The sequence below is a fragment of the Myxocyprinus asiaticus genome, chromosome 47, assembly GCF_019703515.2.
Source record: "Myxocyprinus asiaticus isolate MX2 ecotype Aquarium Trade chromosome 47, UBuf_Myxa_2, whole genome shotgun sequence".
In the NCBI taxonomy this organism is placed as follows: domain Eukaryota; kingdom Metazoa; phylum Chordata; class Actinopteri; order Cypriniformes; family Catostomidae; genus Myxocyprinus; species Myxocyprinus asiaticus.
The window spans coordinates 29,384,860-29,406,160 of record NC_059390.1 but is presented as its reverse complement, the minus strand read 5'-3'; the positions used below and the strand labels follow the sequence as shown (position 1 = coordinate 29,406,160).

Genomic DNA, 21,301 nt, shown 5'->3' with positions numbered 1-21,301 from the left:
TGAATAAATTTTTTTGTTCCCTCCTTCACGATATCTATCTATCTATCTATCTATATATATTTTATATATATACACTATATTGCCAAATGTATTCGCTCACCCATCCAAATAATTGAATTCAGGTGTTCCAATCACTTCCATGGCCACAGGTGTATAAAATGAAGCACCTAGGCATGCAGACTGCTTCTACAAACATTTGTGAAAGAATGGGCCGCTCTCAGGAGCTCAGTGAATTCCAGCGTGGTACTGTGATAGGATGCCACCTGTGCAACAAGTCCAGTCGTGAAATTTCCTTGCTACTAAATATTCCACAGTCAACTGTCAGTGGTATTATAACAAAGTGGAAGCGATTGGGAATGACAGCAACTCAGCCACGAAGTGGTAGGCCATGTAAAATGACAGAGCGGGGTCAGCGGATGCTGAGACGCATAGTGCGCAGAGGTCGCCAACTTTCTGCTGAGTCAATCGCTACAGACCTCCAAAGTTCATGTGGCCTTCAGATTAGCTCAAGAACAGTGCGTAGAGAGCTTCATGGAATGGGTTTCCATGGCCGAGCAGCTGCATCCAAGCCATACATCACCAAGTGCAATGCAAAGCGTCGGATGCAGTGGTGTAAAGCACGCCGCCACTGGACTCTAGAGCAGTGGAGACGCGTTCTCTGGAGTGACAAATCACGCTTCTCCATCTGGCAATCTGATGGACGAGTCTGGGTTTGGCGGTTGCCAGGAGAACGGTACTTGTCTGACTGCATTGTGCCAACTGTGAAGTTTGGTGGAGGGGGATTATGGTGTGGGGTTGTTTTTCAGGAGCTGGGCTTGGCCCCTTAGTTCCAGTGAAAGGAACTCTGAATGCTTCAGCATACCAAGAGATTTTGGACAATTCCATGCTCCCAACTTTGTGGGAACAGTTTGGGGATGGCCCCTTCCTGTTCCAACATGACTGCGCACCAGTGCACAAAGCAAGGTCCATAAAGACATGGATGAGCGAGTTTGGTGTGGAAGAACTTGACTGGCCTGCACAGAGTCCTGACCTCAACCCGATAGAGCACCTTTGGGATGAATTAGAGCGAAGACTGCGAGCCAGGCCTTCTCGTCCAACATCAGTGTCTGACCTCACAAATGCGCTTCTGGAAGAATGGTCAAAAATTCCCATAAACACACTCCTAAACCTTGTGGAAAGCCTTCCCAGAAGAGTTGAAGCTGTTATAGCTGCAAAGGGTGGGCCGACGTCATATTAAACCCTATGGATTAAGAATGGGATGTCACTTAAGTTCATATGCGTCTAAAGGCAGATGAGCGAATACTTTTGGCAATATAGTGTATATATATACAGTTGTGCTCAAACTTTTGCATACCCTGGCAGAAATTGTGAAATTTTGGCATTGATTTTGAAAATATGACTGATCGTCTTTTATTTAAGGATAGTGATCATATGAAGCCATTTATCATAACATAGATGTTTGGCTCCTTTTTAAATCATAATAATAACAGAAATCACCCAAATGGCCCTGATCAAAAGTTTACATACCCTTGAATGTTTGGCCTTGTTACAGACACACAAGGTGACACACACAGGTTTAAATGGCAATTAAAGGTTAATTTCCCACACCTGTGGCTTTTTAAATTGCAATTAGTGTCTGTGTATAAATAGTCAATGAGTTTGTTAGCTCTCACGTGGATGCACTGAGCAGGCTAGACACTGAGCCATGGGGAGCAGAAAAGAACTGTCAAAAGACCTGCGTAACAAGGTAATGGAACTTTATAAAGATGGAAAAGGATATAAAAAGATATCCAAAGCCTTGAAAATGCCAGTCAGTACTGTTCAATCACTTATTAAGAAGTGGAAAATTTGGGGATCTCTTGATACCAAGCCAAGGTCAGGTAGACCAAGAAAGATTTCAGCCACAACTGCCAGAAGAATTGTTCGGGATACAAAGAAAAACCCAAGGGTAACCTCAGGAGAAATACAGGCCTTTCTGGAAAAAGACGGTGTGGTTGTTTCAAGGAGCACAATACGACGATACTTGAACAAAAATGAGCTGCATGGTCGAGTTGCCAGAAAGAAGCCTTTACTGCGCCAATGCCACAAAAAATGCCTGACAACACCTTGACACGCCTCACAGATTCTGGCACACTGTAATTTGGAGTGACGAGACCAAAATAGAGCTTTATGGTCACAACCATAAGCGCTATGTTTGGAGAGGGGTCAACAAGGCCTATAGTGAAAAGAATACCATCCCCACTGTGAAGCATGGTAGTGGCTCACCGATGTTTTGGGGCTGTGTGAGCTCTAAAGGCACGGGGAATCTTGTGAAAATTGATGGCAAGATGAATGCAGCATGTTATCAGAAAATACTGGCAGACAATTTGCATTCTTCTGCACGAAAGCTGCGCATGGGATGCTCTTGGACTTTCTAGCACGACAATGACCCTAAGCACAAGGCCAAGTTGACCCTCCAGTGGTTACAGCAGAAAAAGGTGAAGGTTCTGGAGTGGCCATCACAGTCTCCTGACCTTAATATCATCGAGCCACTCTGGAGAGATCTCAAACGTGCGGTTCATGCAAGACGACCAAAGACTTTGCATGACCTGGAGGCATTTTGCCAAGACGAATGGGCAGCTATACCACCTGCAAGAATTTGGGGCCTCATAGACAACTATTACAAAAGACTGCATGCTGTCATTGATGCTAAAGGGGGCAATACACAGTATTAAGAACTAAGGGTATGCAGACTTTTGAACAGGGGTCATTTCATTTTTTTTTCATTTTTTTTTGACGTACATATATTACCAATTCTCCAAGGGTATGCAAACTTTTGAGCACAACTGTATGTATGTATGTATGTGTGTGTGTGTGTGTGTGTGTGTGTGTGTGTGTGTGTGTGTGTGTGTGTGTGTGTGTGTATACACACACATATACATACACACACACACACACACACACACACACACACACACACACACACACACTACCGGTCAAAAGTTTTTCATGATTTTAAAAATCTTTTGATCTGAAGGTGTATGCTTAAATGTTTGAAATTAGTTTTGTAGACAAAAATATAATTGTGCCACCATATTAATTTATTTCATTATAAAACTAAAATATTAAAACTAAGACTTGGACCAAATAATAAAGAAAAGCAGCCAATAAGTGCCCAACACAGATGGGAACTCCTTCAATACTGTTTAAAAAGCATCCCAGGGTGATACCTCAAGAAGTTGGTTGAGAAAATGTCAAGAGTACATGTCTGCAAATTCTAGGCAAAGGGTGACTACTTTGAAGATGCTAAAATATAACACAGTTTTGATTTATTTTGGATTTTTTAGTCACAACATAATTCCCAGTTTCATTTGTTATTCCATAGTTTTGATGACTTTACTATTATTCTAAAATATGAAGAAGAAAAAAAATATAATAAAGAATGAGTGTTTCAAAACTTTTGACTGGTAGTGTGTGTGTGTGTGTGTGTATCTATCGCTCTCTGTGTCTCTCTCTCTCTCTCTATCTCTCCATATATATATATATATATATATTGCAATATCCAATTACATCTGCAACCCCTGGGCTGAGGGATCGGTGAATATTCTTGTTTTAGTGATTTTGCATTGAAAATTTAATTTATTCAAAAAACGAAAAACTTAAATCAAATACATTTCTAAATTCAAATTGCACTCCAAACGAAAAACAATTAAAATAATGAAGTGATAAAATTATATATATATATGTTTTAATCACAGATGTATAGGCTGCAGAGTTGCATTCACAATGAACTGCTTTGTAGAAATAAAGTGAACTGAACTGAACTCAAAGCACCTCCTGAGCTGCGATGTCTGAGGTCATTTGCAGCACTCATAGATGATACTGTTCTTACAAAACAAAAAAAAATAAAAAAATAAATCAGAAGACAGAAACAAAGAAAGAGAACCTCTTACATGCGTGTTCCACGAGACTGCACGCCTCCATATCAGGGTGTCATACATGTGCATAGACGGCTTTTCTGTCATCTGTTCTTAATAATATAATAAAGTGTGTTTCTTCAAGCGTGTGTCTGTGTGTCTACGGGCAAATTATTTGTAATATTAATTTGATAATAATAGCCTAATAATAGTAATAATTTAATACATTAATGGGAAAACGAGCCAAATATCGTTTTGACATCTTCAAAGGCATCAGCTATTGGCGATCACTCTGACCATTGTCGATCCCCGAGATCATCGTCTGTCGGCACAACCCTAATCTGCATTTCTCTCTATAAATTAACAAACTGTTCAGACAGTGTCCTTGCTGGTTTTTTCGACACATTCAGAATCATTACCGCTTTTGCCGGTGTCGCTGCGGCTCGCTTTTATATTTGAAAAATTTATATTTGAAAGGCTCATTATTACGGTTTAGTGTTTCTCTGTAATGCAGAACAGTGTTAGCATTGTTACTTATAACATTCTTTCTCAGCCCTGGAACTCAAACCATTTTCTGATGCCCCCCCCACAAAAAATATATAAGTAATTAAATTAATATCATACACGTGTGACAGCTAGTCGACTAATGGCTTAAACTAAGGACTACTAGTCGACTAGGAAAACCTTTGGTCGGGGGCAACCCTACAAAAGACACAAGATAGTAGTGTTTTAAATTTGTCACATCCATGTGTAGTTGGCGTCTATAAGAGGTAATCGTTTGATGGTTTGTGTGTAGAGTTTTGATGAAAAAATAACATTTTGAGAAGAGTTAAAACAGTTTTGAATGAAGTGTTTGCTTTTGCAAGTGACGTGTGACATTTACATGTTGTGTGTGTGTGTGAGTTTAGAGAAAAGGAGCCATAGTTTCAGAAAGCGTGCGTAAAGTGATTGTAAAAAACAGTAATAGTCTGTACATTTATCTTGAAATCATGTGTAGTTAAAGGTTTGTTTCTTTACAAATAATGAGGACCCCCAATTAGCATCACGCAGTGATGTAAAGATATTCTAAACTGATTATGCAAAAAACAACAACACTGGCTTCGGATCAGTATTGGCTGAGATTTCAGTATTTCAGTTGTGTGTGTGTGTGTGTGTGTGTGTTTTACATTAGATGTGCTGGGCATTATGAGGTGATGTGTTTGTTAGTTTTTTTGATTGAGAAGGTTTGGGAATGAGGAAGTTTTTGTGTTTTAGAATAAGATATGCTGGACATTAAGTAGAGATATTTTATAGTTTTACAGTAGATGGAGATGTGCTGAGCGTTAAGTGGCGATGTGTGTGTTTAAAGTGGGTATGAGCTGGGTATCAAACAGTGGTATGTATGTGTGTGTTGTAGATGTAGATGCACTGGGCATTAAGCAGTGATGTGTTTGTATTTCAGAAAAAGATGTGCTGGGCATTAAGGAGCACCTCATCGATGAACTGGATTATATCCTGGTGCCAACGGAGGGCTGGAGTAAGTTAGTGAGCTGGTACGGACTAACAGATGGACAGGAGCCCATTGCACGTAAGGTAAGGCAGTCTGTGCAAGAGAAACTCAATTAGTGATGGACAACATTTTTGAATAAAATAATAATACAATACATAAGCTGTGAGAATCTCACAAAATACACTGTATGGCCAAAAGTATGTGTGCACCCTCTTCTAACTGATGGGTTTGACTACTCCAGTCATTTTTGTGAGGACAAATCTTAATTTTACACTATTCGCTGACAATCAGAGAATTGTGTGCTTTCAGCGTTGTTGCAACAGTTTGCGGATGGCCATGTCAATGCCCCTGTCCTCAAAGTGAGGTTCATATTATAGAAACGGTTTACTGATTCTGGTGTGGAAGAGCTTGAATGACCTGAACCCTGTTGAACGCCTAATGTCATTATTTTTGATTTTGGGGAGAAATATGACCTGGAGATGTTCATACCATTCAAAACACTTCAAATATTTTCATTATCCGTGTCTGATTATAAACTGTCGCATGCAGTAGTTATTGTTGTGGAATAAGCCTTCAGCACGCTTGTGTTGATGTGCACCACTTCCGCTAGAGAACATGGTCATGGAGGTTTTGTCAGTCATGCCATGATGGCGATGGCTCTTTCCGTTTCCCGCCCCCTCTCTCCATGTATGTTTGAGGGGGTATCGAGTGGCTGCGCTATTTCTGTGTGCATGACTGCACAGCTACATGGAGCGCACTTCAAGCAACAGCATGCAAGAGGTGCTGCCTTTTTCTCATTCTTGGGTGTTTGGAAAAAGTTTTTGCAGGGAGTGAATGTTGGCTGCTGCAGGGTTCGAATCTCACTGTGGTCAGCTGTTTGACGGAGAACGCCGGGTTTGCGTTTAACTTTGTTTTGAAGGAACAGAATTGCCTGCTGTCGTCAAACTGCATGGAGGTTTGTGAGGGAATTGTGATAAAAGGTCAGGGTCTTAAATATCACTGGCGAACTGGTGATCCAGTGAGGATGCCAGCTGCTGGTGGTTCCTGCTGAGGATAATCATTCGGACCCTGGGCCACAGTTCAGCAGGGTTTTCCTCTGGCGTTTGCTGTGTGGTGGTCCGCTAGCTGAGAGGCTGTGTGAAATAAATAGTCTGGAGTTCTTCAGCTGTTCAGCTCTGTTGCTAAAATAAGCGTTTCTCCGGTTTGCTTGTATCAACACATTGACGGTCGGCGTGACATGCTCAAATGCTCACCTGACATGATTACAGCTGCGCGTAGTTATGACACTTCAAGAAGGCTGGCTTTATTATTCTCTGTGCGATACCTGATCAAAAGGGTTCCCTCGCTCATGGAAAACAGGACATTTGATATTGACAGAATCAGTCTCTGGTTTACCTTTTTCATAGTCTTGAACAAGTCAATAGCAACACAGTCCACTTGAAAGCTTTCCATTTGGAAATATCAGGGAGTTTTAAAATTGTGATTTCCAAGCCTGTGATGTCACGGAAATGAATGAAATCTTTTAAAATGGACATGGACATTTCTAGAGGCTACATACAACTTTCCAATATTGAAATATAACTCTTTGTGCAATAAAACTCGTCATTGTGATAACATCAGTCTGACTGTTAAAGGTTTTTTTGGATTCGTTATTTGACTATAAATACAAATTGCTATTTTTTTTTATTTGCTACCAAGTGTTAAATGGATGTGAATAAGTCATGCACACAAACTCTAATCTGGATTTTCTGGCTGTTGTTGTACAGGTGGTGGAGCAGGGAATGTTCGTGAAACACTGTAAGGTGGAAGTCTACCTTACCGAACTGAAACTATGTGAAGACAGCAACATAGACAATGTCATCACGAGAAGATTCAGCAAAGCAGACACCATAGGTACTTGCATAAGTGTAAAGAAAATAAGAGTTCACCTGTTTTTACTACTTGATATTTCATGTCCTGCGGTCTGACAACTTTAGTTTTATTTACAGCCTTTAATTCTAATTAATTGAGAGACTACATGGAATATTTTACTTTTAATTCATGTGTCATGCCACTGGATCATTTAAAATGAACGAGTGAAGGCAAAGGGGGAATAAAATGGTGACAAACTTCAAGAAATGGTGACCTGTTACATCACCCAAAATATACACCTTCCTTTATACATTCATATAAATGATAATGATATAAATATTGTCAATGATAACCAATATGAGACAAAAAGGATGCATTGTGACAATAATTCAATTCATTTAAGCATACTGTTGATGAAAATATGATGAGAATAAAATAATACTGCAAGATATAAACATCTAGAGAAACATCTGTTTATAAAAGAAGATTTTCTTGAGCTGTGCGAGTTTAACGTGCTGAACACTGGCAAAATGAATCACTTTAACAGTTTAATTACCTCACTCAAACACATGAGATTAAACACTATATCTACAACATTTATGCAATATTACAACTTACATCTGCACAGACAATGAACCAAATGAACGCACAAGTCAGAATATGTTTAACTTGTGTTGCGTAATATACAGTTTCTGTAAAACATGCTACACGCAATGCAACATCCTAAACTGGTTAAACATGGAAAATTAATAACAGCCTCTAAAGCATAAAGAATTCAGAATACAGTAAGATAACTTCTAAATGTACAGTAGATAATACTTCAGTATATTACAGGCTATTATTTGAATTAAGAAAATGTTTCAAAATGTTTGAATATTTGGTTAAAGTTTGGTCTGTTACAATTTGACACAAGTTTTTGTCATTTTGCACATTATTATCAACTAAAAGCTATTATTTTCATTGACTGATGATTAAATGATATATTCGTCAGAGTAAAACTGAATTAAATGAATAAATATGACATGACGAAATATTAACTATTGTTAAAGTACATTTTGACTAAAACAACAAACTGTGTATAAATGAAAATCTTGATGTAGAAATAAAATATGACACACAGTTAGTTATAGTTGTGACTGTAAAGTTCATTAAAAATGAAGTCATTTTGACAGGTGTCGGAGAGCTGCATGTGTGCATTACTAAAGATTTGTTTGATTTCTTTGAGTGTTGACAGTAATTTGATTGCAGGATGTTTGCAGGGCTAGAATAACGCTTTACAATCCTTTGGTTAAATATAATTTTGCTTGTGACAGACTCCATTGAACGAGAGATGCGGAAATTATTCAGTATTCCAGACGAGAAGGAGACCCGGTTATGGAATAAATACATGAGCAACACGTTTGAGCCACTCAATAAACCAAACAGCACCATTCAGGATGCCGGACTCTACCAGGGACAGGTAACACATGTTCTGCTAAATCACCTCACAGTTCTCATAGTTTTCATCATGTGTGCTGAAGTCCAGACGTATTGGCTGTGTGATCTTGTGTAACAGACAGCGGTTGCATTAGATTTGTAGCACTAATCTGAACTGCATCATTGGTGACTCTGCAAGGCCTCTGAACTTCATACACTCAATAAAAATCACAGGAACACCAGTTCATTAAAATCATTAAGCAAAAAATGGCTAATAAAAGTGAAGTGAGTTCTGAGAAAAGCTCCAGCAGCATTTAAGACGTGCAGATAACACTTGCTTTGATTATTTTATTGCATCAAAGACATTCAGACATTTTTAAATGTGACTAACTTGTCCAAATATTTTTTTGGGGGAACTCTATGTGTGTAAGCTGCAGTTTACAAATTGTGATTACTAAATAAATAAAAAAAATAAAAAAATGGAGTACTGTCAAGAGCATTAGAATTATACAGGAGTATTCACAACAAAACAGTGTAGGGACCTAAAGATGGGCAGAAGAGGAAGGTTTTTGCTGGATTACACTCAAGTCTGGGAATGTCTGGTCCGTTACCGCACTCAAGTACTTGTAAACTCTGATGCTCCGATACCAAAAACCAATAACATCTGATGTACAAATGTCTTTTTGTAAACATGCAGCGCATAAATTAAAATCACAATATGTCCTAATGTGATTATTCAACTGCAAAGGCTGCGATTTTAATTCAACAAATATACACTAAAAACATCATGATAATCACTCACGCTCTTGTGTGTAGTAGATGACAGTTAGCAGAGTGCTCATTCACTCTATAGCATGCAGTACATACAGACTACATATCTATTTAATTAAATTGCAGCCTTTTGTGTTTTAATAATAGACCCTTTCCCACCGATTGTCCCAGTACTTTCCACTTAGAAACTTTCTAGATGAGAAATCTTAAGAGGAAGGGCACATCCGAGGAGACTTTTCCCTCTTGCATTTGGGGCTGGACGATATGGCAAAAAAAATAAAAAATCTCAATTTTTATCAAACCTATGGACGATTCACAATTCTTTTAAATTAAATTCATGTTCTTTTCATTATAGGCAACAAAGGTGTACAAGAAAAATGTACAAACGCATCAAATGCACCACAGGGGGAAGTTGTCAACAGAGTGTAAATGTAAAATAAATTAAAATTTAATAAACCCAGATGTTCTGAAATAATAGCATACTGCAAAATACTTCTTAGCCAGTGTAGGTATTCATTTGATCTAAACTAAGTCTATCTAGAAAGTTATCTAGAAATCAATATCTATAAATTATCAAGTTTATCTAGAAAGTACTCGTATATCAAACAGTTTGTGTGTATATTCATATATGCGCCCTCTAGTGGTTCACGCTGAGCAGTGCAGCAATATGAAATAATTCATCATTACCATTCCACTCGCAAACGTTTGTCTAAATGATCGCTTGCCAAATGTTGGCTATAGATGCAGTACACTTGTAACATGTCACAGAACAAAGCAATAATTAGCGACCTATCTGAATCATCATGACAAAAGGAGCAGCGAGTGTTTAAATCTCCCATATATTGCCTCTCCATGCCCGTAACTGTCACGTAACTGACGCTATTTTATGGGTAAAAAGAAAATAAAGGAGATCGTTCATCAACATGCACACGCCGAGGCCAGTTCTGGTCTTAAGCCGGTGTATACCTGCATGATGAACGAAGCTGAGCTTCAGTCACACTGTTTACAGTCGTACTGGGAATATTACCGCTGTCTTTTATATCAGTCTCCATGTTGTTAACCTGTCACGTTCATTTGGAGAGCGGCATTAAGACTTTTTCTCTTCCTTATTCAGCCTTTGGTGGATTTACAATGTATGTAACTATAGCGTTTGCAATGTTTTTATGCTAAATCTTGATTTAAAAAAAAATTTTTTGTGTCAAAACGCAAATTCGAATTAATCTAAAAAAACGGAAGGAAAAAAAACGCACAAAATTAACCCCCGTATTGATGTCATCTAGTGTCGACCATTTTTCTTTAGATGTTGTTTGCATGCGCGATTCAGTAGCAACAACAAAATCAACAACAATGATGGAGGATGCTTTGATCTGAGCTACACTTTTGTTAGGGCTGTTTTACACAAACTGTGGCTGCATCTGAAAACGTGTTAAACAACAGTGTTTTTGAATGAATGGAACTCTTAAGGAAACTGGTCTCAGAACAGCTTGACAAGCACCTTAATTTCATCCTACCTCATTATACAGCCTCTGAAGGCAGCATTTTTCAGGTATTGAACGCAGCATGTTACAGTTTTTAAACTGGGCGCGTGAGCCGTGTGTGCGGTGTCCCAAAGTTGCAGTGAGAGGAGAGATGAGGCGCTCTTTAACCATGCAGCACATGCTGAACTCAGCAGAAAACATTATGAAAATGCACTTTAAACCTATTTATCAACACAATCTTTTTCAATATATGACTCAACATTAAGAACTGTACTGAACTACTCACTCAAGACGTCTTGATGCAAGTTAACCACGCAGTAACAGGCATGCAACACTTGTACCCGGAGTAGGATCTAAAAAGTCCAGTAACACTACAATATGGTTCCATTTGTTAACATTAGTTAATGCTTGAGGTATCATGTACAAACAATTAACAATATATGTTACATAATTTATTAATCTTTGTTAATGTTAGTTAATAAATATATAATTATTCATTGTTAGTTCATAGTGTATTAAATAATGTTAACTAATACAACTTTTACAACACGTTTAAATAAAAAATTAAATCACATTTTTGACAACATGATTAGACCTACATAGACTGCTGTTTTGACACTTCTCACGATTAGTTAATTGTGGCAGCTGTAGTTGTAATCTCGATTATTTATTCGATTAATTTTGCAGCCCGACTACAAATATTGGATAATATTTTTAAACTGTTGCACAACTCTATAGATGTAAAAACTGACCCAATAAAAAAAGCACATCTTTACCTTACAAAGTGCTAATAAATAAATAGCAAAGGGCAAATGCATATTTTCCTATTCTAATCGTTTTCCTGTATCTGTCCTTCATTCATGTTGTCAAGTCAATTTGATTTCTAAAGCACATTTAAATTCAACAAAGTTGAACCAAAGTGCTGTACAATTAGATACAAAAGCGTAATAGAGTACACAAATATATATGAAAACAATCAAACAAAATAAAACACCAATAAACAAAATGTAACCTTGACCTTAAATAGTAGCAAAAGATACAGAGTAAAGATACGTTTTAAGAGAAGATTTTAAAATGGCTAAAGATGGGGCGGACCTCACGTGTGAAGGGAGACTGTTCCAGAGTTTGGGGGCGACAACAGTGAAGGCTTGATCTCCCTTAGACTTGCAACGACAGTGAGGAACTGATAGAAGAAGTTGATTACAAGATCTAAACATTCTAGGAGGTGAATATGGGTGCAGAAGGTCAATAATATATTGAGGAGCAAGACCAGACAGAGCCTTGTACACATAGATAAGAATTTTAAAATCAATTCTAGCCTTGACATGAAGCCAATGAAGAGCATCCAATACAGGGGTAATGTGATCCCTTTTTTAGTCCCAGTTAAAAATTTAGCTGCGGCATTTTGAACCATCTGTAAACTAGATAAAGCAGACTGGGCAGACCAGCATAGATCACAGTTTCAAGGTCTTTACCGGAGAGAAAATGCTTCAGTTTAGCAATAGACCTCAATTGAAAGAAACTTCCCTTAGTAACGGCACTAATATGTTTGTCAAACAGTAAAAATTTGTCAAAAATGACCCCAAGATTTTTGACATGCATATGTACAGTTGTGCTCAAAAGTTTGCATACCCTGGCAGAAATTGTGAAATTTTGGCATTGATTTTGAAAATATGACTGATCGTGCAAAAAAACTGTCTTTTAGTTAAGGATAGTGATCATATGAAGCCATTTATTATCACAGTTGTTTGGCTCCTTCTTAAATCATAATGGTAACAGAAATCACCCAAATGGCCCTGATCAAAAGTTTACATACCCTTGAATGTTTGGCCTTGTTACAGACACACAAGGTGACACACACAGGTTTAAATGGCAATTAAAGGTTCATTTCCCACACCTGTGGCTTTTTAAATTGCAATTAGTGTCTGTGTATAAATAGTCAATGAGTTCGTTAGCTCTCACGTGGATGCACTGAGCAGGCTAGATACTGAACCATGGGGAGCAGAAAAGAACTGTCAAAAGACCTGCGTAACAAGGTAATGGAACTTTATAAAGATGGAAAAGGATATAAAAAGATATCCAAAGCCTTGAAAATGCCAGTCAGTACTGTTCAATCACTTATTAAGAAGTGGACAATTTGGGGATCTCTTGATACCTAGCCAAGGTCAGGTAGACCAAGAAAGATTTCAGCCAAAACTGCCAGAAAAATTGTTCAGGATACAAAGAAAAACCCACAGGTAACCTCAGGAGAAATACAGGCTGCTCTGGAAAAAGACAGTGGTCACAACCATAAGCGCTATGTTTGGAGAGGAGTCAACAAGTATTGTGCTCCTTGAAACAACCACACTGTCTTTTTCCACAGCAGCCTGTATTTCTCCTGAGGTTACCTGTGGGTTTTTCTTTGTATCCCGAACAATTCTTCTGGCAGTTGTGGCTGAAATCTTGGCTTGACCTTGGCTTGGTATCAAGAGATCCCTGAATTTTCCACTTTTTAATAAGTGATTAAACAGTACTGACTGGCATTTTCAAGGCTTTGGATATCTTTTTATATCCTTTTCTATCTTTATAAAGTTCCATTACCTTGTTACGCAGGTCTTTTGACAGTTCTTTTCTGCTCCCCATGGCTCAGTGTCTAGCCTGCTCAGTGCATCCACGTGAGAGCTAACGAACTCATAGACTATTTATACACAGACACTAATTGCAATTTAAAAAGCCACAGGTGTGGGAAATTAACCTTTAATTGCCATTTAAACCTGTATGTGTCACCTTGTGTGTCTGTAACAAGGCCAAACATTCAAGGGTATGTAAACTTTTGATCAGGGCCATTTGGGTGATTTCTGTTATCATTATGATTTAAAAAGGAGCCAAACAACTATGTGATAATAAATATGATCACTATTCTTAAATAAAAGACAGTTTTTTTTGCATGATCAGTCATATTTTCAAAATCAATGCCAAAATTTCACAATTTCTGCCAGGGTATGCAAACTTTTGAGCACAACTGTATATTGGAGGAGAGAAGACCTAGCTGGGCTTCAAATATTGTCTTTATTGCCATGAGTTGGGAAAAATGAACTGGGTTTTTCTGTGACAGTGCCACTCGTACATCCAGTTGCAGATTGAATTTGGCCATATGTGTGAGACCGCGAATACTAGATGTCAAGCTGGTTGGATTGGACTGATGAAGAGCCTGGCTCAAACAGTAAGTGGGGATAATTGACTGCTTTTTTTCTTTATGCAGATTCTAGTTATTGAGCAGAAGAATGAAGATGGCACTTGGCCTCGCGGCTCCACACTGAAGTAAGTGATCAGTGGATGATGATGTGTGCGGTCTGATCATTATATCATTGCTTTAGAAAGGAAGTGCTTGTACCCTTGACCTTTTGCTTTAATTTGCCTTCTCAATGTTCTTGAACCCAGTGGTTATTCTCGTGGCTTGCTGTTATCTCCTGTAACTCTTTTTGTCTTTAAAGGTCATCTGGCTCTTCCACACAATCTGCTTTACCAAAGATCTGCTCTTCATCCCTCACAAACAATCATAACAGCAGCTTCAGCGGCCGCAAGTAAGCCTGTGCTGGGAGGGGCTTATGTACAGGGAGCTTTGTGGGTTGTCTTATGGGAGGGGCTTACTTGCTTGGCAGTGGCTTTAGGGAGGGATTTATTGGGGGAAGACCCTTGTGTGCATGTGGTTTAGGGGAGAGGCAAATGTGGGAGTGGTTTGGGGGAGGGGGGTAATGTGGGTGGTCTCACAGCCTTGTCCAGCAAAAAAACACTTTCTGATGGGCATTTCTCAGCTGGTGGGTCTTTTTTTTAATATATATGTTCATGTGACAAAAAGTGGGCTTTGTTTTCTAGATCAAGGGGATGACACAGCAGTGAAGGTTCATTGTGTTTGTTTTGATCATGTGTTTGCCGTGCTGTTCCTGCATGTTGTTGTTTGTTGCTCTGATAATGTGCTCCGCCTGTGGCTGCCTCGTATGGAACAGTGTTTCCTGCAGTGTCTCTTGTGTTTCTTTTCAAATGCGTTTGTCTCTGCAGTTTGAAGAACTCCAGCTACAGTCTGCCATCGTATCCTCCATATAACAGTTTTGAGTACTCAGACCAGCGGCGCGGTGAGAAGGCCGGACAGTGTGGTCTGTCGAACCTTGGCAACACCTGCTTCATGAACTCTGCCACACAGGTGAGATCATGTTATCTGTGGTTTCTCTGTTTTTATAATTTCCTCATAATGTGCATGGATGAATCTCATGAAAACATGTCTGTGTCATATTTCACCCCAGACACACATAAGATATTATATTTTGCATAAAGAAAATTACCATTTAGATTTTTTGCATTGTGGCATTTTCATGACAATTAAACACATTTAACCACAAATTCTATGTACTGTAATGCCAAAAAATGCATGTTTTATTTTGAGTTCATTTGTAATTCTCATAAATCTCACTGGTGAAATGTCATTACTGTATTAAAAGACAAGTACACTGCAATACATTTTTTTTAATTTACGACAAAACGGTGGAGATGATTGTGGACTTTAGGAGGAACCCCCCAACACTGACCCCCCTCACCATTCTAAACAGCACTGTGGCAGCAGTGGAGTCATTCAGGTTCCTGGGCACTACCATCTCACAGGACCTGAAGTGGGAGACCCACATTGACTCCATTGTGAAAAAGGCCCAGCAGAGGTTGTACTTCCTTCACCAGTTGAGGAAATTTAACCTGCCACAGGTGCTGCTGATACAGTTTTACTCAACAGTCATTGAGTCTGTCCTCTGCACTTCAATAACTGTCTGGTTTGGTTCAGCTACGAAATCAGACATCAGAAGACTACAAAGGACAGTTCGGACTGCTGAGAGGATTATTGGTTGCCCCCTGCCCCCCTCTTCAAGAACTATACACTTTCAGAGTGAGGAAAAAGGCTGAAAAATCACTCTGGACCCCACTCACCCTGCCCACTACCTTTTTGAACTGTTGCCTTCTGGCCGACACTTCAGAGCTCTGAGCACCAGAACCGTCAGGCACAGGAACAGTTTATTCCCCCAGGCTATTCATCTCATGAACAGTTAAATTGCCCCATTGAGCAATAACTATGTGCAATACACAGTTTAGTCTTTTTTATATTTATCCAACACATCCAACCTCTTCTGCCATTTCATTTCTCTGGAGAAAAAAACAAAAAAAAACATTTGCACTGTATATAACAGATAACAGATTTGTATTAGATTGCACTATGTATGTGTATAACTATTTTTTATTTTTTATTATTATCTATGTCTTGCTGCTGTTTTTGTATTGTTTTTGTATTGTTGTACACTGGAAACTCCTGTCACCAAGACAAATTCCTTGTATGTGTAAGAATACTTGGCAATAAAGCTGATTCTGATTCTGATTATAAATGAAAGGTACAGCAAATACTACCATGACGTATACAGTACATAATTTAAGTAATATCATAATTTTTTCACCTTATGAATTCAGGGTTTCCATGGTCAGGGAAAACATGGAAATACCAGAGAATTTTAAATTTGTGATTTGCAGGCCTGGAAAAGTCACAGAAGTTGATCAGATCTTAAAATTCATTAAAAGTCTATTTGTGAATGTACATTTTCTAGTTTTCCTCTGCTCTAAAAATATCTCATTACCTAGGTTTAGCTCTTGTGTGGAGTAAAATGTGCCTTGCAAACCATAGTGATCTAGGATTTGTGCTTGAATCAAATGAATAGGTCAACATGGTTTACAAATTGGTCTGAATGATTCATTAGGAAATCAGTGTGAATCAGTGTGTCTAGTAGGGCTGGGCGATATATAACAAATATTTTTGCGATAATTGCCTTAAAAAAATATCTCTATCTGATTACATCGTCAACCCCCCTGCTGAGGATCGGTACATTGATTTTGCTTTAAAAATGTAATTCATTTATTGAAACATAAAAAACATAAAAGACATTTATTTATTTTTTTCTCCCCAATTTGGTTTGCCCAATTCCCAATGCGCTTTAAGTCCTCATAGTGGCGTAGTGACTCGCCTCAATCCAGGTGGTGGAGGACAAATCTCAGTTGCCTCTGCGTCTGAGACCATCAATCCGCGCATCTTATCACGTGGCTTGTTGAGCGCGTTACCACGGAGACCTAGCGCATGTGGAGGCTCACGCTATTCTCCAAGGAATTACACGCACAACTCACCACACGCCCCACCAAGAGCGAGAACAACATTATAGCGACCACGAGGAGGTTAACCCAACGTGACTCTTCCCAACCTAGCAACCGGGCCAATTGGTTGCTTAGGAAGCCTGACTGGAGTCACTCAGCATGCCCTGGATTCGAACTTGCTACACCAGGTGTGGTAGTCAGCATCTTCACTTGCTGAGCTACCCAGGCCCCCTTACAAAAGACATTTCAAACTTCAAATTGCACTTTAAACTTATTTAACCACCTCCCCAAATCCAAACATTTACCGTCTTCAACGGCTCCATTTGCATCACGCAAGCATCCATCAACACAGATGAAAAATTACTAATAGCCTACAGATTAAGAACTAAAGACAATTTTAAATGTAAAGATAATAATAATCATAATAATAAAGCCTAATAAATTCCCTTGTGTTCCCAAATAATGCTGCAAAATGTGTGTTCTTGCTTTAAAAATGGAATTCATTTTATTGAAACATGAAAAACATAAACAAAAGACATTTCTAAATTAAAATTGCACTTTATACTAAATGAAAAAAGCAATAAAACAATGAAGTGATCAAAAAATCGTATTTAACCACCTCCCCAAATCCAAACATTTACCACCTCCAATGGCTCCTTTTGCATCACGGGATCCTCAATGCATGCCAACCACGAGGAAATAAAGCGAATTAAACTCACAGCACCTCCCAAAAAGATTGGAGATAATTTGCAGCATTCTGATTGACGACATTATTCTTGCAAACAGTTTTCAGTCGAATGAAATGGAGAAAATAAAGAGTGAAAACTCTTTACATGTGTGTGCTCCACATGACAGGCTCGTGCTGCACGCCTCTGAAAAAACAGCGAATCAGACACGAGAATTGACGGCTTTTGTCTGTTCTTAAAAATTTGATAAAGTGTGTTTCTTCATGCGCGTGTCTTTGTGACTATTTGCATTTCTTGTCGTGGTACTCCGAGACAGGTCGCCCGCCTGTTGCGGGTAGATGAGCAAAATTACCCGTGCATGAAATGCATTTGGACCAGGAACTTGCAAACTGGTTTAAGCCTCGTCACATTTGGCGGGTGACGGGTGCTAGTTTCACACCCTGGCCACTGTTTAATATAATTGCCAACTTCCCAGATCCATGGTTTTGCCATTTCCCGATAATGTCAATCATCATCTGTTCGCAATCGGCATTGGGATCTTTCTAAGACATCGTCAATATCTGATTACATCGTCCTATCGCCCAGACCATCTAGTAATCACAAATGCTTGCAAAACTCAAAAAGGGTGGGAGCCCTGTGAATTACATTATAATAATATATAAATACATAATAATAATACATTAAAATAAGAATTGGGATTTTAAATGTGACTAATTGTCATGAAAATAAAGTCACAATGCCAAATAATGTTAATGGTCCTAACATAGGCTTCATTTTCTTTATGCAAAATATTATTTATTATTTCTTCCTTTTGATTTTGGCCTAAAATATGAACCAAACATGTTCTTGACAGGTTTTGTGAGATTCACCCATGAAGTAAGTGGCATTCAAGCATGTGCACTTGAAAGGGATCTCTTGAACTTTCAGAGTTTAAGGAAAATTATAAAACTACTTGTTTAAATCCTGAGCAAAGTCTCATACAGAGACTTATGTTTGCAGGGATTAGTGTTCTGCTTTATAGAGTGTGTGCTGTTTGTGTTGCAGTGTTTGAGTAATATCCCTCCACTGACCGAGTTCTTCCTGAAAGATAAGTACCAGGATGAGTTGAATGAAGAGAACCCTTTAGGAATGAAGGGAGAGATCGCCAAAGCTTACGCCGAACTCATCAAACAGCTCTGGTCTGCCAAATACAATTATGTCACACCAAGACCATTCAAGGTAATGGTGAAATTCTACTAAACTAAAGATCAAAGATTATCTTCTACATGTTTTTTAAGAAGTTTTATGAACTTTGGTACCTGAATTGTCTAAGCAACTTTTCTAGCAATAAACATAAAAGTTATAAAGACAAAACTTATAATGTTAAAAAAAGAAGTAATTTTTATTTTTTTTATTTATTTTTTATCTATGCCAGAATGAGTGGGTTTCACTCAGCTGGTTTGGGACCATATGTTGCTTTGTAGTTATTGATTACTTTTTATTTCACACAAATTAAAATTATATATATATATATATATATATATATATATATATATGTATATTTGTTTGATCATTTTTCACTTAATATCTTTGGTAACAGGGACGAATATACTGTGAATATGTATAGATAATATATCATTCAGTGCAACAGCTAGTTTAGTGTATGTTTCCATTGTTGTAAATACAAATTTGTATGTAATTCACTGCCATGTTTACTGTATATTACACATTATGTGCTAAATGCCTGCTGAGCGTATGGTAAATGTTGAGCCTCATTTCATGCTCTGTTGTTCTCAGTTTAGCACCTGACTTTGTCTCTATGTGCTCATGCTAAAGATCTCAGTGTTGTTGTAGACTCAGGTGGGCAAGTTTGCTCCTCAGTTCTCGGGGTATCAGCAGCAGGACTCTCACGAGCTGCTGGCCTTTCTTCTGGATGGTCTTCATGAAGATCTGAACCGCATCAGGAAGAAGCCCTACATTCAGCTCAAAGATGCTGACGGCCGACCGGACAAGGTTTGTGTCATTTACACATGCAGTGTTTCACTAGTGTAGTTTTCAAACAGGATCACATGATTGCCCACAGTCTGTTCACTCACCGCCTAATAAGTACTGCTGACATTGCTAGCTCTAGTCTGATTGGCTGGCCTTGCATTATTTTCAGGAGTCAGTGTGCACAGGTTAATATCACCAGTTCCCACACTGCTTCAATGAGAAACGTTTGTGACGTCCGTCACATCAAATCTTTGAAAGATATTCAGAGTTTGGATTCAGACACTTGGTAGCAAGTAAACTAGACTTCCACAAGCAGAACTGTATGTATTTCTGAGTTATGTCTGTGAATTAATTAGTACTTATTATAAATTATTTTCCCAATGTCTGCACATGAAGACTACGCAGTTTCTTTAGTGTTGTTCTTAGTACACTGTTCATGGACTGGATTTTCTGTACTGGTTTATTAATGTGGTATGAACTATTTTAGATAAACCCACCCCTAAAAGTCACAAAAAACAAAAAAACAAAAAAAACAAGTCGTGGTTGGTCTTTTGACATATCAGTCAGATGGTGTCTTCCTTTATAATTTGGCAGTTCTTGGACAGAATAAGCTGAAAGGTGGATCAGGCCCTATTCTGATGACTGGAAACAAAGCCTTGACAGTGAAGCTAATATTTCTGGAGTAATTTCTTAATAATTTGATTTTGTGTGTGGATGATTTTGTGTTGTAGGTGGTGGCAGAGGAAGCGTGGGAGAACCATATCAAGAGGAATGACTCCATCATCGTGGATATTTTTCATGGTCTTTTCAAGTCCACTCTGGTCTGTCCCGTGTGCGCAAAGATCTCTGTGACCTTTGACCCCTTCTGCTATTTGACACTTCCTCTGCCCTTGAAGAAGGAGCGCACGCTGGAGGTGTATCTGGTGTGGCTGGACCCCCTCACCAAACCCACACAGGTACACTGGAATATTAGACATTTGTTTGAGTTCACATTGTTAATGCGTCCAGTGAGCCGTGCAAGTCAAATATATTTTACAATGCAAAATAATTCATTGCAATTAATTGCACATCAGTATTTACAGTTAAAGGCCCCTAAATAAAGATAATTTAGTATATAATATTGTAAATAATTACATTATTTATATATATATATTTGTGTGAGAGAGAGAGAGAGAGATTACATGTATAATTATTTTACATGCATTATTGTTCTTATAATTAATCGCACTAAAATAACACATAAAACCGACAGTCCTACAACGTATTTATAAAACCTTAACTAGTGTTACTTCAAAATGTGTATATATTTTAGCACTGAATTATGCTTGTACATTTAGCATCCATTTTATTCGGTCTAAAATTATATATTTTGTTTTGCAAATATGAAATTTAATTTCATGTGAATAGTTTCCCAGCCTTCATAGTGTACATTTAAAATGTTGTGATGACTGACTTCACCTAATTTTGTTTGAATGAAAACCTATTATATTTTTTCATACCATCAATTATTGGCCATAACATTGTAGTGTGGCCACATAATGGGAGCTGTATTTCTATATTTGGCTCATTAGTGATTCATTTAATGAACTA

General features: G+C 38.2%; 1 protein-coding gene across 11 annotated transcripts in view; it reads left to right on the top strand.

Moving 5' to 3' along the window:
- Positions 1-21,301, top strand: part of LOC127436993 (ubiquitin carboxyl-terminal hydrolase 15-like) — an 89,718-nt gene that overhangs the window by 16,566 nt on the left and 51,851 nt on the right. For 7 of the 11 annotated variants that reach the window (XR_007896497.1, XM_051691556.1, XM_051691561.1 and 4 more), the window contains 9 exons: positions 5,338-5,468; positions 7,152-7,278; positions 8,550-8,695; positions 14,143-14,201; positions 14,375-14,464; positions 14,940-15,081; positions 18,785-18,958; positions 19,574-19,732; positions 20,443-20,667. Coding sequence is in view for 10 of the 11 variants with exons in the window: in XM_051691556.1 (XP_051547516.1) it covers positions 5,338-5,468; positions 7,152-7,278; positions 8,550-8,695; positions 14,143-14,201; positions 14,375-14,464; positions 14,940-15,081; positions 18,785-18,958; positions 19,574-19,732; positions 20,443-20,667 (1,253 nt within the window). In the remaining variant the exon portion in view is untranslated. Of the gene's footprint in view, positions 1-5,337; positions 5,469-7,151; positions 7,279-8,549; positions 8,696-14,142; positions 14,202-14,374; positions 14,465-14,939; positions 15,082-15,484; positions 16,241-18,784; positions 18,959-19,573; positions 19,733-20,442; positions 20,668-21,301 lie in introns of those variants that run through there. The other 4 variants (XM_051691563.1, XM_051691562.1, XM_051691559.1 and 1 more) reach the window with 3 other exon arrangements.